The sequence below is a fragment of the Pteropus vampyrus genome, unplaced genomic scaffold, assembly GCF_000151845.1.
Source record: "Pteropus vampyrus isolate Shadow unplaced genomic scaffold, Pvam_2.0 Scaffold120, whole genome shotgun sequence".
Lineage (NCBI taxonomy): Eukaryota > Metazoa > Chordata > Mammalia > Chiroptera > Pteropodidae > Pteropus > Pteropus vampyrus.
The window spans coordinates 3,904,999-3,921,312 of NW_011888901.1; the positions used below are offsets into that span (position 1 = coordinate 3,904,999).

A 16,314-nucleotide genomic window follows, 5' to 3' on the forward strand; every position below is an offset into this window, starting at 1 on the left:
GAATGATTAAGGAAGTGATCCCAGGAGAAATAAATGAGTACGGATGCAGAACAGAGAAAAGGAAGAAACTAAGAAGATGGGGCTGAGGACATGTGACAGGACACTGTGGCCATCAGTGTAAATACCAGATGTCACCATTGGCCCTGCTGCTTCGGCTACTGGGAAAAGCAATGCCATCTCAGCCAACAGGACTTCTGACCTGCCCTAATTCTGGTTGTACCTCCCTCTAGAATCAAACCTCTGGTGGGAGCCTCCCATTATCTGAACTTAGAGCACCTGTGGTTACCCAGTTGCCCAGGCCATTGAGAGTAAGTCAGGGCCTCCTGTCCCAGCTGTAGTCAATCATTGTCTAAGGGGTGCCCCAGGAGGGTGCCACTTGCCCCACGGCACTGGGCCATCTGTGCAAGTGTGCTGTGGCGATGTGGCTCCAGAAGCCTGAAGGCAGCCAAATGAAGCAAGTCATAGGCATAGGCCATTAGACACCAAGCACTCAGGAGCCAGGGCCTGGGTGTATAGACACAGTAAAGGGGATCAAGGGGACCAGAGCAGTGTCCCCTACACGACTGTATGCATTTTTGCCTCCCCTTTCCAGAGACAGTAACAAGACTATGGTTCCTGACTCGTTAACTATTTTGTGTTGCTCAGACAGCTAAAATCAGAAGCTGCTCATGCCCAAAGAGAGAGAAGGCCTTTGTTTTCAAAGTCTGGGCTCCTGAAGTTAGTGGAGCAGATTTCTCTAGAAGGAAAAGACATCAGCGTTTGCAAAGGTTGGACTCCAGGAAGGAAAACAGGATTTTGTCTTCCCCAAGGCCTAGAAATTGAAATTTAGAGATTCTGGGGGCAGGATCTCTGAGATAGCAGGATCCTAAGCCTTCATCTGAACATCTTCCCAAGCAGATAGCAAACTTCACATAGGAGGTGCCTATGGAGGGTGACCTTAAATCCCGAGGCTTTCAACCTCAGTAAAGGTCCCCAGCTTCAACCCGGCACAAAAGCAGAGGGCCCATACCTTACCCTCTGAACATTCACCTGGGTGAAGCATGCCCAAAACATGACAGATAGGAATTTTTCATCTATCTTCACAAATGGGGGCTTGCAGCCATTTGATTTACAGCAAGTAAAATAATGTGACATCCTTTCATCCCAGCAAAAACTAATCCCTTTCTTCGGTGTACCTACAGTGTGGAGTACATCTCCCTAATATTGGTTCTTTGCATGACTGTTCTTCCTCCCTAGGAAACCCTGGTCTCCCTAGGGAAGAGATGGTTTTTTCATAATTTCTACATCCCCTATACCTAGCAAGGGCCAGGCACACTGGGGTCTGCAAGGAGTGGGACCTATATTAACCAACCTTCCTCTACAACAGCACACAAGACATCACAGTGTTGTTAATCATTTGCATTTCTATATCCCCTCCCTTTTCTCATCACCTCAGCTCTCCAAGCACATAGGACAGTGTTTAGCCCAGAGCATGTGCTCATAGATGTTTCATGAAAGAAGGGATGGATGGATGGATGGATGGATGGATGGATGGATGGATGGATGGACGGACTGACAGATGGGGCCAGTGAATAAGTGGAGGAATGCTTACTCCAGAGTGATTTATCTATTTGGGCCACAGCCACTTCCTGTTGACTGAGCAATGAGCCTGCCACAGGGCCAATCAGCTTTAAATGCAAGGGAGTGTGTGGCCAGAGGAAAGTTCCTGCTCTCTCTTCTCCCTGACAGCTATCACCCTGAGGGCTAACAGGCCCTTCAAACCAATTCTGCAATCAGGAAGGAAAAGCCCTGACAAAATACTTTGCATTCAGAAAATTAACATTTATAACATAGTTAGAGAACTATGAAAATATCTCTCCAGCCAAGCACCAGGCCATCTTCGTGGGTATGACCAGCACTGGCCAACTTACTCTACCTTTCCTACCTCTGCCACGTTCCGAGTACCCCGACATGTGGAGCAAGTGCCCTCATTCCCATTGTTGCTTGTGGGAGTGCACACTCATACAGCCTCTACTCAAGAGCAATTTGGCAATATTGAGTAACATTTTAAATGGGCATATCATATGATCTAGGCACTCCTAAGAATTTATCCTGAAAATACAGTCACATGTATGTACAAGAAAACCATAAACACTGTTTGTAAAAGCAAAGCATGGAAACCATCGAACTCTCCAATAGAAAGGAGATAAATTAATATGGCATATTCTGCAGCCATCATAAAGAATGAGAGTTCTACATGCTCCAATGTGGAGCAATCTCTGGATACTCTGCTAAGTGGGGAATCAAGGTACAGATCTGTGTGCAGCATTTGCTACCCTTTGTGATGGACTTACCTAGCAGAGAGAAAAGGGAAGGGATGGCCTTGTGTTGTCACTTACTGAGTGGAGCTTATGGAGGGAGATGGGAGAGAGGGGACTACACTGTTGTTCAGGTCTCCTTGTTTTCTTTTTTGTTTTTTTGTTTTTGTTTTTTACTGTAGAAAAGAAAAGTTTTATTAGAAGAGAAAGTACACTTCCAGACGTAGAAGTGGGCCTGAGCAAGAGAAGCGTGGCTCACAAGGCCTCCTTGTATTCTTGAGGTCCTCAGTCGCTCCCTGCAGAGTTTGTGGGTAGAGTGAGCCCCTGGCAACTCTGCAGCCACATCATTCTTTCCCAATGACGTTCTTTTTAGACCTGGCCTCTTTGGGATGCCTCAGAGCATAAAGATCAGAGTGCCCGCTGAGATGCTCTCCAGAGATGCTGGTTGGCGCTGGGCCACCCTCACCTCTCCAGCACTCCCAGAATAAAAGATGCCAGCCCTGGGCCCAGGCCCTAGGCAGGGGGCTCTTGGGGACTCAAACTTAAGCTGCCTTTTCATGGGCTGTGAGCTCTTTGAGGCCTGGACCACATCCTACCTGGGGTGAGTATGGGGAGGCCAGGCAAGTACAAAACACACAGTACATGGACCCAGTATCTGGACAACCTCCCCTTGTTTCAGGAATGGGCCACTGGCTGAGTCTTGGGGAAGAGTGAGCCCTGCCTCCTCCAGGAAAGCTTAAAAAGCCTGACTTGTTCCCTGTGGCCTGGGCAGTGCAGCATCTCTGGTCTCTACCCACAGATCCCAGTAGCACCCTCCCAGTCATGACAACCAAATGTCTCCAGACATTGCCAAAAGTCTTCTGGAGGGAAAATTGGCTCAGATGAAGACCACTGGGTTAAAAAGAAATGGTTTGAAAAACACACTCCAGTGGGCGATCGGAAAGCTATTCGCAAGAGACAGAGTGGTTAAGCATATGGACTCTGGGAGTACCTCAGTTTCCTCATCTATAAAATAGGGATGACGGTAATGAAACCCAACTCATGTGTTTTCCATAAGGACTCAAGGAGATAATATATGTCAAGACATATATGACAGAGCCTGGCACCTGTAAGGGCAATATAAATGTGACCTCTCATTACTTGTTTCTCAAGAAAGAACCCTAAAGCAAGATAGGAGAGTAGGTGATACCTTCAAGGGAATTCTGTTTTTTCCCTAATGATTTTCCAACCAAAAGAAAAATATGTAGACAGAATTAGCAAACACTCAACAAGGAACAATGGCAGGCTAGCCTGTGGGGGTCTAAAAGTCTGCCACCTAATTCCAGTTGTGGTAGGTTTTTTCCTATACCATCAACAAGCAATTCTTGGACACCAGCTGGGGATCTTACAGTTCAACTCAATTCTGACACTATCTACCTGGACATAGCATCAGATTCTTCAGGTTAAGTGCACAGTCCAACAAGACTGCCTCTACTTCAGATGCCAATCACAGGTCCAAGATGTTTCCTGTGCTTCTGACTGATTGGCTATAGACTGGAAATTTATAGACCCTCTTCTTGGGTTTGATAAATTTGCTAAAGTGGCTCCCAGAACCAGGAAACCAGTTTACTCACTAGATTATTGATTTATTACAAAAGATATTAAAAGATACAATTCAACAGCCAGATGAAGAGATACATAGGCAAAGTCCACAGGATCCTCATGGAGTTTGGGGCCCAGCACGGTGGCAGTTCTCCCAGCACACTGGAAGTTCTCTGAAACTCTCCTTTGGGGTTTTTTGGGAGGCTACATTACATAGAATGATTGACTAAAGCATTGGTCATTGGCGATTGATTCAAACTCCAGATCCTCTCTGCTCCCCAGGAATCAGGGAGTGGGACTGAAAGTTCCAACCCTCTGTTCAGGGTTGGTTCCCTATCAACCAGCCCCCATCCTGTGCTTTCCAAAAGGCACCTCATTAGCATAAACCCAGCTGTGGTGGCAAGGGTTTGTTATGAATAACAAGACACCCATTTCACCTTTATAGCTCTGAAACATTTTCAGGAACTGAGGAGCAGACACTAAATATTATAACAAAAGATGCTCTATTGTTCTTATCATTCAGGGAATCCCAAGGATTAGGGAAGCTGTGAGCCAGGAACCTTGGAGGAAGACCAAATATATATAAGAAATATCTTTTGGTTATCTGAATGACCAAATATATATTTCTTATAATTCACAGTATTTCAGGGAGAGACATGACCCCTCCTGCAAGCCTGGCTGGAGACATAGTCATGACACCTAGTGATGAGCCACCCAAATGGTTTGCTACCAGAGCTGCTTAGATATTCAGAGGCTCATGTTTTCCTGGCTGGTCCACATAGAGGCTCGCTCCCAGCTATTATTGGGGTGTACATGCTTCAATCTTCATGTCCCCAGATCCCTGGCATGGACATAGACTGCTCCCTTTTCCTTGACCCCTGAAGCATGCAAACTACAAGTGGCAAAAAAAAAAAAAGACCAACATGGAGTCATTTTTGCTAAGCCACCTTCACCACACCAAAACTTAGTACCCAAGCTAATTGCAGTTGAATTTTAAGTCAATCAGTCTGGAATTCTCTGGTCAGTACTAGTAAACTATTTTGCCTGAAAAAATGCCCTGCCTTCCCCAAAGGGAAGTTCTCCTTGCCTGAAATAATCCACTCTTTTAACTTCTCAGTCTCCATCCTCTTTCTGCCTATAAAAACCTTCTCTTTGTACAGCCCCTCAGAGCATCCTTCCAGTTGCTGGAAGAAACACTGCCCCATTCATGAATCACTTAATAAAGCCAATTAGATCTTCAAATTTACTCCACTGAATCTTGCTTTTTAACATAAGACAGGCGAGGTTAAAAGAGGCGCTCACCGAAGTCTGGGAACACTGTACATGTGGGGCTGGAAACCATACCTACCAGAATGTCCACAGTAAGGTTTCTAAAAAGAAGGTCTATATCCCTCTGTTTTAGGGACCCCTCTCTTTCCAGATCTTCTTTCTGTCTGGCTTTGAACTCCTCATACTTCTCTCCCAGGTCACCTGAAATTCAACATTCCTATTATTTAAAATGCAGGACAATTTCTCTCCCATGTGCCTAGTCCCTCTGCTACTAGGTGTGGGGTGAAGGATTAGAGGAGAGTTTGTCTTTCATGGAGAAACAGGTACTTAAAGGTGGTATGTTCCAAAAAAGTATGCCGTCTCTCTCTCTCTCTCTCTCTCTCTCTCTCTCTCTCTCTCTCTCTCTCTCTCTCTCTCTCTCTCTCTCTCTCTCTCTCTCTCTCTCTTTCTCTGTGGAATTTTACCTTCCTCTTCATGTAGCCTGTATTTTAAAAATAATATAATTCTCCTCATTAAAGAACCATTCATGTGCACCCATATGAAAGTGATGGAATCTCCCACTAAGTGGAGGAAGAGCTCTGAGGATCAGGCCGCCACTTATGGGTATGTAATTGTGGCCTAGGCCAGGCCTCTATATTCCTTCATTCTGGATGCTGACGTCGGAATGGTTGAAGAAGGCCCAGCAAAGAGGGGCATATCAGACAACATGGGACCTTTCATCCTCAGCAGAGAGGCTTCACACCTGCCAAGCTTCCCCCAGTGCCCAGAGCAACATTGGGAACACTCACGCTCTCCTGTCCCATCTTCTCCCCTTCTTCAACCCCTCCTTCCCCACTCCCCTCCTTTGTCCAGCTCCCCCTGAAGTTCCTGGTGGCTCTTGCCCTCTATGACTATGGCTTCTAACCAGGCAGGACTTTAGAGGTTAAGAAGTCGAGTTCAAGTTGGAAAAATCTCAGAATATCGAAATTGAAAAGGTCCACAGATGGTATCAGATACAACCTTCTTGGTGCTCAGATAAGGAGCTGGGAACAGAGAGAGTGACTAAGTCAAAAGCACCCAGGCCCTTTAGGGAACCCTGGGTCCCTGAAGGATGCAGAGTGGATACCTCTGATCTCAGCCACATGCCAAGGAATTTCCTCAAATAGGGCACATGGCTGGGGCAATCTTCCATCTGTTTCTCACACAGGCCCAAGTTTATAGATCCCAGAAGGCCACAACCATGACATGCTGGCAGCACCACATCCTGACCCTCTGCCACCAGCCACATAGCCACCAGCCAGCCCTTGCAAATTTTAATTCACAGGTTTATTAGAGGGTTGGGTCAGCAAGATTTTTCTTTAAAAAAAAAAAAAAATGAATGACATGCAGTGGAATAAAATTTAATGTCAGATCTTATCATACATCATAAGGAGGTCTGTCTCAAGACGTATTTGTTTCAGTTATGTATCTACAATCTACATTTGAGTATAAACATACTGGGTTAGGGTGAAAAAGCTTGAAAGTCGTTGACTTATACCCACTTGACAAATCAACCACCCAACAAAAGCTTTCAAAAATGAATATTTGCCAACCAAAAGGAGAGATCTTGAGCCTGGAAGAAATGCCACAAGTAAGGTGCCATCTCCCACAGCAAGAAAGGAGTCGAGACCTGATTCGCACCCTCACTACTGGAGGATCCGTGTTCTCAAATGAGAAATGGGCGTACGGAAGGCCTTCCTAGAAGGGTGCTAAAGACATTAGAGATCATGAGAACAGAGCACCAGGCAAATGGGAGCTGTCCAGCAGCAGCAGGAAAACCAGTGGGCAGGTGAGGCGGCCCAGTGTCAGGCAGAGGGAGGACCACAGCGCTAAGGCCCCTCACCCCGTGTGCTCCCTGCCCCCACTCATGTCTGACCTCTGTCCAGGAGTGTTTGAGATGAGGCTTCTGCCTCAGGAAAGAGGCTTTGGGGCTGACCAGAAAATGTGGGTCTATCTTCAGAGAACGTGCCACCGTGGGGTACCCTCAAGATGAGAGAGCAGAACCTCGGAGGAGGGTCAAGGATAGATGGCTTCCCAGACCGGAGCCTCAAGTGAGGACTGACTATGCAAGAGATGCCCCATCCTCAGGATCACAGCCTCAAATACACTCTTGGGGAAGGCCGTGCAGAGCAGTTCACACATCTTTCTCCTCTCTCTCCTTTTCCAAAAACCAGAGAACCCTGCCCACCTCCCACCCACCTCTCAGGTCCATGTCACGCGTTTGAGCACCTGAGGGGATGCTCCTCCCCAGAGTGCATTATCCAGGCCTGTGGTTAATTTTTCAGCAGCTGCTTGCCTCACTAATGGTCGGGAAAACAGGCTGGGCCTCCGCCCCTGCTTAAGTGCTCAGGCCGCCCCCACCTCTGCCTGGCTTGGGCAAGAAGCCCAGACCTGCCCCTGCAGCCAGGCTCACCACACTGCCATCGGCTCCCGATTGCCCTCTGCCAAGGACTTGGGCCTCTGCTGTGGGCTTTGACATCTTATTTCACCCATAACTGTACTTGGCCCCTGAGTGATAAGCCTGGGGAAGTGAAGAGTTGTGTCGTATTTCACCTGGGGAACCAGTCAAATTCCGAAATAAATGGTGCTTTGGAAGAAATCCCAGTGCTCTGAAGTTGAGGGTAGATGGAAACTGGCTGGTGGGCCTGGAGATCCTGCACTGCCACCAGTGCCACACGGATGCTCCGGCCACCGCTAGCTCTGGCCATTCCCACCACACTGGCCTTAGTGGCTATTGTCCCTCCACACTGTGCCTGGCCAGTCCCCAGTCCAGAGACCAGGATGGGATATGTGGGTCTCTGAGCCCATAAACCTGTGACCCTAAAAGAGAGTGCCTTTGCTTTTTAGGCTGAAACCGTTATAATACAAGCCCTTACCACCATCTATCCAGAAAGTTATCCCCGCTCAGAGTATACCTGAGCCCCTCACCACCACCACCCATCATTATTTCTGAGTATTTCCCAGAAAACTCTGCAAGGACTCCCAAGTAAGGTCCTTCCTCCAGACTCTGGTCTGGCCACTATGTTACCAATAACCATATGAGATGGCTACTTGCCTACTTGTGTGGGCATAGCTCTCGCCACTGGGGATGACGGATGCCCCACTTGGTTAAGAGAGGGAATGGGATCTCTGACTGCCCATAGTATGAAAAGGCCCAACTGTAACTCTGAGCAAATATCCCTCAAAGCTTGGAGTTAATCCAAGTCCACCTCACCCAGACCTCAGTTCAATCTGTTTATAACTCCATTCAGTTCTTGCCTGTGCCCCTCTGGTTCCTGAAGTGGAGGGTGGAGGCAGGGAGGAGGAGGAAAGAAATTGGAGCTCAGCCCTCACCAGGAGGAACTCTTGCTCCTCCACACCTGAGCGGTCAGGCCCAGAGGGGACCTCCTTGCCCAATTCAGACAGGACCAAGTGCGTTCAGGGTGGTATGGCCTTAGACACTAGACGTGGGAGGCTGCCTCCTTGTCCAGTTCAAAGGCCCCCTAATTCCCCACCCAGGATTAGTGTCTTTCTCCATGACTTGACTGGCTATTAGAACACTCATTTCCTGAAACAAGAAAACCCTACTCCCAGCTACTCACAGAGTGTGGTCTGGCCTAAAAAGGCTCACTTAGGGAAAGAGCAACAAATACTCCCAAGAGCTGAAACAGACTTTAAGTATCTTTCTTAAAGAAGTGCCATTTAGCATTCATGAAAACATATAATGAGTACCTCCAAGTACCAAGCCCCAGGTCTGGAAATGGAGAGATGGCCCGGGGATACCACACTAGGGTGGCCCGAGTGCCGCTGCAGGGTCTGGATGGAGGCTTTAGGCAACTCTATGCCCACATGTACACACAGGGCACAGTATTTAATTATTAGATAGCACAGCACTGTAGACAGTGGCCATGAACAATGGGCATGGAATCAGAATCAGGCACCTTTAGACTCAATTCCAGTTCTGAAATTTCTAGCTGTGTGATGGGGAAATTCAACGCACCTCTCCAAAGTCTCACTGTCTTTTTCTGTAGAATGAGGACATTGTCCTGAATCAGAGAGTCTGTGTCCGGAATCTTTCTCTCTGGTATCCCCTAGGTGCCCCTGGTGCCTTTCTGTAGAACGATACACAACTTCCTGCAGTGGGCCTTCCATAGTTGCTTATCTCCTGCTTAAGCCTACTGAGAAGGACGGTTCAAGAGGGAAGGCAGCAGGCTTCTCCCTGTGGAGTCCTCAGAGGTGGAGGCATAAGGCAAAGTCAGAATTAAAAGAAGTGGAGCACCCCATTTCCCACCAGCTGCCATCCCAGGGCACTGAGCCTGGGGCCGGCTTCATTTGGGCCTATTATGCTATTTGCATAAATTTGTGTGAACACTATATCCCTGTGTCTTATAGCCAATTATTTCATTCAGGCATCTCTGCATCCAGGAAAAGGCACCAGCAGAGATGTAGCCCTCTAGGCGTCATGTCAAAAGGGCATCATCCAGAGCCGTTACCCCACCCCCAGTAGGAAACCATCTTCCCTGGGTCTCCACCTCTCCTCCCTCACCACACACACAGCATCTGCCCCTAAACCCCTGTCAGGATCTCCTGCCCACTGCCTTTGGCTGCAACCACTAGAAGTTCTCGTTACCTGAGGAAGGCAGGGTTTTGACAATTCCAATCCTCTCCCAGTCATTGCACCCTAATTTAACCAGATTATAATCTTAGATGTAGAGGGGACTTTTAGGATGTCTAACTCAGAGATATTCAACCTGGTAGCCCCTATAGAGAGATAAGAGCCTGCCTGCTCTAGAAAAGGGGTTCGATCCAGAGTCCCACCCTTGCTCTATTCCCTCATCCCCCAAAGGCATCTGTAGGAACCTCAGGCTCCTTAGAGCATGTGAAACCCCTCATTTTACATCCGAGGTAATAGAGGCCCAAGGAGGGGAAGAGTCTCAGCCAAGATCACAGTAGCTGCAAGGAGAGCTGGAACCAGAAGCCAGAGGAGTGGGTGCGGGTGCGCCTGTGTACCCAGCAGGGGTGGAGAACATGCCCAGGAGGTTCCAGGCCTAAAGAGCAGATTCTAGAATCAGAGTAGCCAGATGGGTCTGGAGCAGAAAGAGGAAAGAGGGGTCCCATTCTCCCTTCTCGCCCTGGTAGGATGAGGGTTTCTGGAACTGCAAGAAAGATTGTGAGGCAGAGAGCTAAAAGAAGACTGGGCCTTGCAGCCACCCAAATCGGGCCCCAGAGCTAGGGCTGGGCCCAAGGGGCAGAGTGCATGCTGGGTCCTAGCACTCTCCTTTCAACCCCTCAAGCTTCTGGAATCCATGGGCTGGGACTGCTTGTGGCAGAGGACAAGGAGCTAAGGGAGGATAGGTGGGGTTAACATGAGTTTGAGACCCAGTGGTACCATCAGCACTTAGCTTACTCCTCCTGCCGTCATCATCCTCATTTCACAGATAAGAAAACTGAGGCTCAGGATTCAAACCTAGGTCCTTGTAACTTCAAACCGTCTTTCCAAGTGTCAGTCAGTGGGTGGGCCATGGGTCCTGCAGTCACTTTTCTTCTTGGATTTGCAGGTAAGGGTTTTGACCTTAGCTAATGGGGCCTTTCCGCAGCCTTTTCACCCACAGGCCAGAGGCCTGCTGCGGGGCAATTGCTTTAAACTCTGATTAAATCTGCAGCCCCTGGGCCTGCACAAGGGGTTCCTAACACACAAGGCTTACAGGCTTACTGTGTCCCTAAGTAGACTTCAAAATAGTCCATCTCAGCCTCCCAGTTTTCTTTTCTGATCCACCTCCCCCACCACTGCCAGAGAGAGAGGCTTTTCAGAAACAAAACGAACAGCATTCAGGTAACAGGTGGAGGTGGGTACTGAAACTGACCTATAGGGTGTCAGTTCTGGCTGCACCACTTTCTGAGCTGTCACATCAATGTGGTGACTTAATCTGCCGGTACCTCAGTTTCCTTATTTAAAAATGGAGGAAAACGTAGTATGAGGATTAAATGAATTAATATAGAACAGTGCTTAGAACAGTGCCCGGTATATAGCAAGCTCTCAAAAAGTGTTAGCTATTATTGTCACACACACACTCATGCCTCTTAAAATCTTCCTGGGCCGTCACTGCCAGCAGATGAAGCCTCGCTTCTCACCCAAAGGCAAACCAGGTCTCTTTTCATCTGTCCCCTTCCTCCCCAGGCCCATTTGCTATTGCACCCTTCCGGGCCCTGCCAAACCATGCACAGGGCAGGGCCTGTTCCCAGTGATCTCGAAGCAGTGGTGGAAGTTTCAAACACTAAGATCTCAGACCCCTGGCAGGAGCAGAGGGCCAGCAAGAAGAGATTTCACTCTCATCCTGAGGCAGGGCGTGGCTAGGTCTCCTGATTCCCAGACCAGACTGCCTACAGAGCCAGCCGACCACTGGGAAAAAAGGGGAGAGGGCAGAGGGGCAGCTAGCATTCATTGCCCTCTGGCGGTTCCTCGCCATGGGGATAAGGGGAGGCCAGAGGAGAGCTTGTTCCTGGGGGCTTCTCTGAGATTTTAGTTAGGTTGGGACACAGGATGAAGAAGACAACTTTTCCAAGGGGGTGGAGAGGGGCCTGGAGGTGGATTTCTGGGGAACCAGCTTTTTCAGTGGCCTGCTTCCTCCCCCTGACACCATTTCTTTTCCTCTCAAATTGGTAGACTGACCTTTAATGAACACATTACTAAGTGTCCAACACTCTCCTGGTAATTTCTCACTTAATTCTCATACCTACCTGAGGAGGTATGTACTCTCTTCTTGCAGCTGAGGAAACTAATGTTTAGTGGGGAGACCATCTTTGAACCAGGTAGGTGTTTCTTTACCCTACAGTTGCCTCCAGAAACCAAGGCCTGGCCCTTCCCTCTTCCCTGGAGACCCCACACCTGGCCGACTATAGCTCGTGGCCCTTGGAACATATAGCAGGTCTTAGGCCATGATCTCCCTTATCTTTTCCTGTGGGTACTTGGCTTCTCGCATGCTGACAATGACCAGCAAATGTCTGAAGATGGCTTTGAGGGTGATGACCAGCTTGTGCTTGTATCAGTAAAATAAGGCAACACGGCAGATAAAAGCAGGCTCTTGAAGACCTGCCTGACATTCCACAGACCTCCTTCCAGGCTGTGAAAATATTAAGTAGATACACCCATGAGACAGCTGGTAGGATCTCACCTAGGCAGAGCAAGGGTGTAATGTGAGAAGTGGTTAGGAAAAAGTCCTCCCGGTTCATCTAGTCACACACACACAGACTGCCCCTACTCTGCTCTAGCAACTGAGCTAGCTACAGTCCTTGGCACTAAGGGGAGAAAGGTCACTAAGGTGTGTCAGCCACTGCCCACAGGAGCCTTCCACCTAGAGAGGCAGAGGTAGTGGAAAGATCTGGGAGTCAGATGGACCTGATTAGAATCCCAGCTCTGCCACTTCCACATCCCACGATACTAAGCAAGCACTTTCCCCCTCTGAAAAATAGGGTTGATCCCATTCACTTGCCAAGGTCTGGGTAGGGCTTAAAGGGAGTGATATAAACATGGAACGGGTGTTTGCCTCAAGGTGGGACTTTAACAAATGTCACTTCCTTTCCTTCTCCTCCGTTGGGAAGGAAAAATGATCCTCTACCCTTCAAGTTTCTTCTGGCTGGATTAAAATTGAATTAACATGAGACAGATTAGCAGAAAAACAAATTAAAGATTAATAACGTGTATACCTCCTGTATACATGGGAGAGGCCCAGAAACACTGAGTAATTTGCCAAAATGGCAGAAGCCGTCACCTTAAATACCGTCTTCAGCTAAAGACAAAAGACAATGTTGGGGGTGGAGTTGGTTAGCGGTGGTTAGCAGGAAAAGTGCAGTATACAAAGATATGGTTGTCACTGCAGATTTAAGGCCAGCTCTTCCTCAGAGATAGTGAAGGCAGCCAGGTACAGTGAGGGAAATACTCTTAAGAAGGAAGATTTCCCTTACAAATGTCTTTTACAAAGGGTAATTTCTACTTGGTTTTCGGATCTTCTTGCATGTTTGCTGTTTCTTAAAATTAATAAGCCTAAAATAATTGCTATACTCAAAGAGGCATATTTTGGAGTGGCAAACTCTGCTCCCAATTACCTCCCCTTGGGCGCCAAGACCCAGAAACAGAATTGAGCAAGTTAAAATACATCCCCAGGCCTGGAGGGATGTGTACTAACCACAGTGTGTTTGCTCATAACCTTGAGGCCAGTGACCCCACCCTTGTTGAGCCATTCTGTGACCCTCCTGCCCTCAAACAGCCTCAGCCGACTCCACAGTCCACACTGTGCTGAGTGAGTGCCAGCCATTTGGCCTTTGGTCTCAGTGGCAGGAGGAGCACATTGAGAGATGGCAGCTGAAGGCCCTGGTGAACAGAGCCCTACCCTGGGCTGTGGAGAGTCTCCCAACACAGATGACTCCCAGCCAGGTAAGATGGGCACTGAGATGCGGGGAGGAAGCTGAGAAGGACACTCTGGGCATTCTGTCACGATTTCCATGTAGCTGTGGCCCCTAGCTGTTGGATTTTCTTTTCTCAGTAACTCTGGGTAGAAGTCCAAGGACACATCCTTCTCCCAACCCCTCATCCTCTTCTCAAAAAAAAAAAAAAAATTTCAGTAGAGGACATTCCATGATCTGGCTCTTGCCATGAAAGGGTGATAGCCGCCAAGGGGAAAGAGGATTTGCTGCTGCAGCACACAGATGTTTCCCATTTATTTCCTCACACAATTGGCTTTTTCCAAAAGCAACTTAAGACGGCTTATAACAAAAAGCTTATTAAGAAGCCTAATAGTAAACTAGGCTCAAAAAAATCATAGACTGGGGAAAAATAAAGTAGAATTTAAATGTATTTAATAAGGGTAATATAATCATGAATATAGGTCTGAGTATCCTAGTAGCTATGGTAAAAAGGAAAGTAAGATCAGTTATTGGAAAGTTAGCATACTAGTCTTATATCTTTTTCTTAGAGCTTTGTATAATAGGCATTGAGCATTGTAAAGGACAGAGTCATTTACATATTCATAAAAATTCGGAAGCAGATTAAACAAGCCATTCGGCTCACAAGGACCTTTGAGAAAGCAAATGATATGCACAATATTAAAGTACAACCCAGTGAGGAGTAGTACAGTCCAGTACAGGTCATCTGCCTTGGCCCAGGCGTTCAAGGAATTGTGTGTTTCCTCGTTTGTACTATACACCAGTGTCTCTCAAACTTTAGTGTGCATACAGTCTGTGGCAGGTCTTATTAAAATGTGATTCTGATTCAGGAGGGCTGGGGAAGGCCTACAACTCTGCAATTTAAAAACCTCCCAGAGTCTACAGCCATGCCACCCTGAACGTGCCCAATTTCGTCTGATCTCAGAAACTAAGCAAGGTCAGACCTGATTAGTGCTTGGATAGGAGACCACCTAGGAATATCAGATGCTGCAGGTGTTAAAAAAAAAAAAACTCCCAGGCCATCATGTGCACCACATTTGAAGCAAGGGGCTAAAGCCCAGACTTCTCTAGTTGTGTGCCTTTGCGATCTCCCCCAACTGAAAGACAATGCAACATTACCATAGACAGACAAAAAAGACCTACTCCTGGGCTCAGTAAATGCTCCTTGAAGGTTGCTGGGCCAGCTTCCTACATTTCCGTTGGCAACCGATGGCCTAGTCACAAACCAAGATGCTTGACCCTACACAAAGACTTACTAAGTACTACGGACAGAAAGGGGGTTCTATGGAAAGTAATCTCACAGGGTAATCTGATCATAAATTCATAATTTGGCATGTCACAGTGTGTAGTCAAGCCTCAGGTTTACAACTTCCTTAGTAAAATGTTATCTTTGCCTTAAGCAAGCCCTATCCATTGTTTTGTGCAGCCAGGCACCTTTGAAATGCCTCTTTCCAGGCCCCTCAAGTAAAATCACCCTGAAGAGAGCATGGAATCTGGTTAACTGTCTTGTACTCTGGTCCTCCCAGTCCTTGCCTTGCTTTCTTCCCGCCTTCAGTAATCTTCCTTAGGTTCCCTCCTTAATTCCAAATGCATAAAAGAAGCTACAAACTGTTATTCTAGGAATCCTCTGTTTGGCTCAAATAAATTTTTATAAAAATTCTCTACAGGTTTGTATATTCTTACATTGACAGTACCTACTATGTGTCAGGGAGCTCCCTTGGAAGAAAGGTTGCTTCTACCTACCCCGCCCTGAGTTCTTTATTCACCCTCTCCTTTTAGCAGCTGTCTTTAGAAGCTTCTCCACACTCTTGTGCTGGCCACAGTTAAATCTCCTGAGAATATACAGCTTCTCATTCCACTGAGCTCAAAGATCTTTTCCTCTCAGGAGAGTTCATGTTTCAACAGAAAACCAGGAGAGCAGCCTTATGCCAAAGTAAAGTATCAAGCTCGAGGGTGCAGGAAGATTTGGAGCAGGCATGAACGGTCCCAGTACCATATCTCGAAATAAGGCACCTTGTGAAAAGAGTCTGTAAGCCGAAATCTGCAGGCCCCAAGCACACTGTTGCGAGCCCGCCTCCCCATTCAGTGCCTCTCCCTCACACGCCATTCCCATCATCTGTGCTGCCTCAGCTCTGAGTGGCTCTGACATAGCTTTACCTGTTGGGTCATCACAGTGGCAGACACGATCCCTCCATTTGCCTGAATCACCCTCAGGAACCCCCACCTTGAATTTGTAGATTAAAAAGGGCCACATACTAAACCTGATAAGCTCAAGGGAGGTCTGCATGGTGGGCCTTAAAAACTCAAACTGAAAGTAACCACAAGGATGGTCTGAACATAAAAATCCCTATCTAAAAGCAGGTCATAGCAGATAGTCACGTCCTAAGCCTGTAGTTTCCTTAACAAAGGTCAGTCTTTACCTAAATGAGCCTGTTTTATCTTTTTGCAACTAAGATAACATACCTTTGAAATGTTAATCTCCTTTTCCAGACCCGTCAGGGCACACCCACCACATCACAGCATGAGACCACAGAACCCCTCCCTTGGAAGAAAGGTTGCTTCTACCTACCCCGCCCTGAGTTCTTTATTCACCCTCTCCTTTTCTTGTTATTCTGTTCCCCAAATAACATCTCTATGTGCTATAAATGTTCATTGTTGATTATCCTGTACCATCAATGTAAAGGAAGTATGTAGCTCTCCATTTTACTTTTTATCCATTCCCAGAGATTTT

General features: G+C 47.4%; 1 protein-coding gene across 1 annotated transcript in view; it reads left to right on the forward strand.

Annotated features, from left to right (window-relative positions):
* The first annotated feature begins 13,442 nt into the window (after positions 1-13,442).
* The window catches only part of STEAP3 (STEAP3 metalloreductase), a 48,665-nt gene continuing 45,793 nt past the window's right edge, over positions 13,443-16,314 (forward strand). Inside the window, exon 1 of the mRNA XM_011366075.2 lies at positions 13,443-13,575. Coding sequence (XP_011364377.1) covers positions 13,497-13,575 — 79 coding nt within the window. The 5' untranslated portion in view covers positions 13,443-13,496. The remainder of the gene's footprint in view (positions 13,576-16,314) is intronic.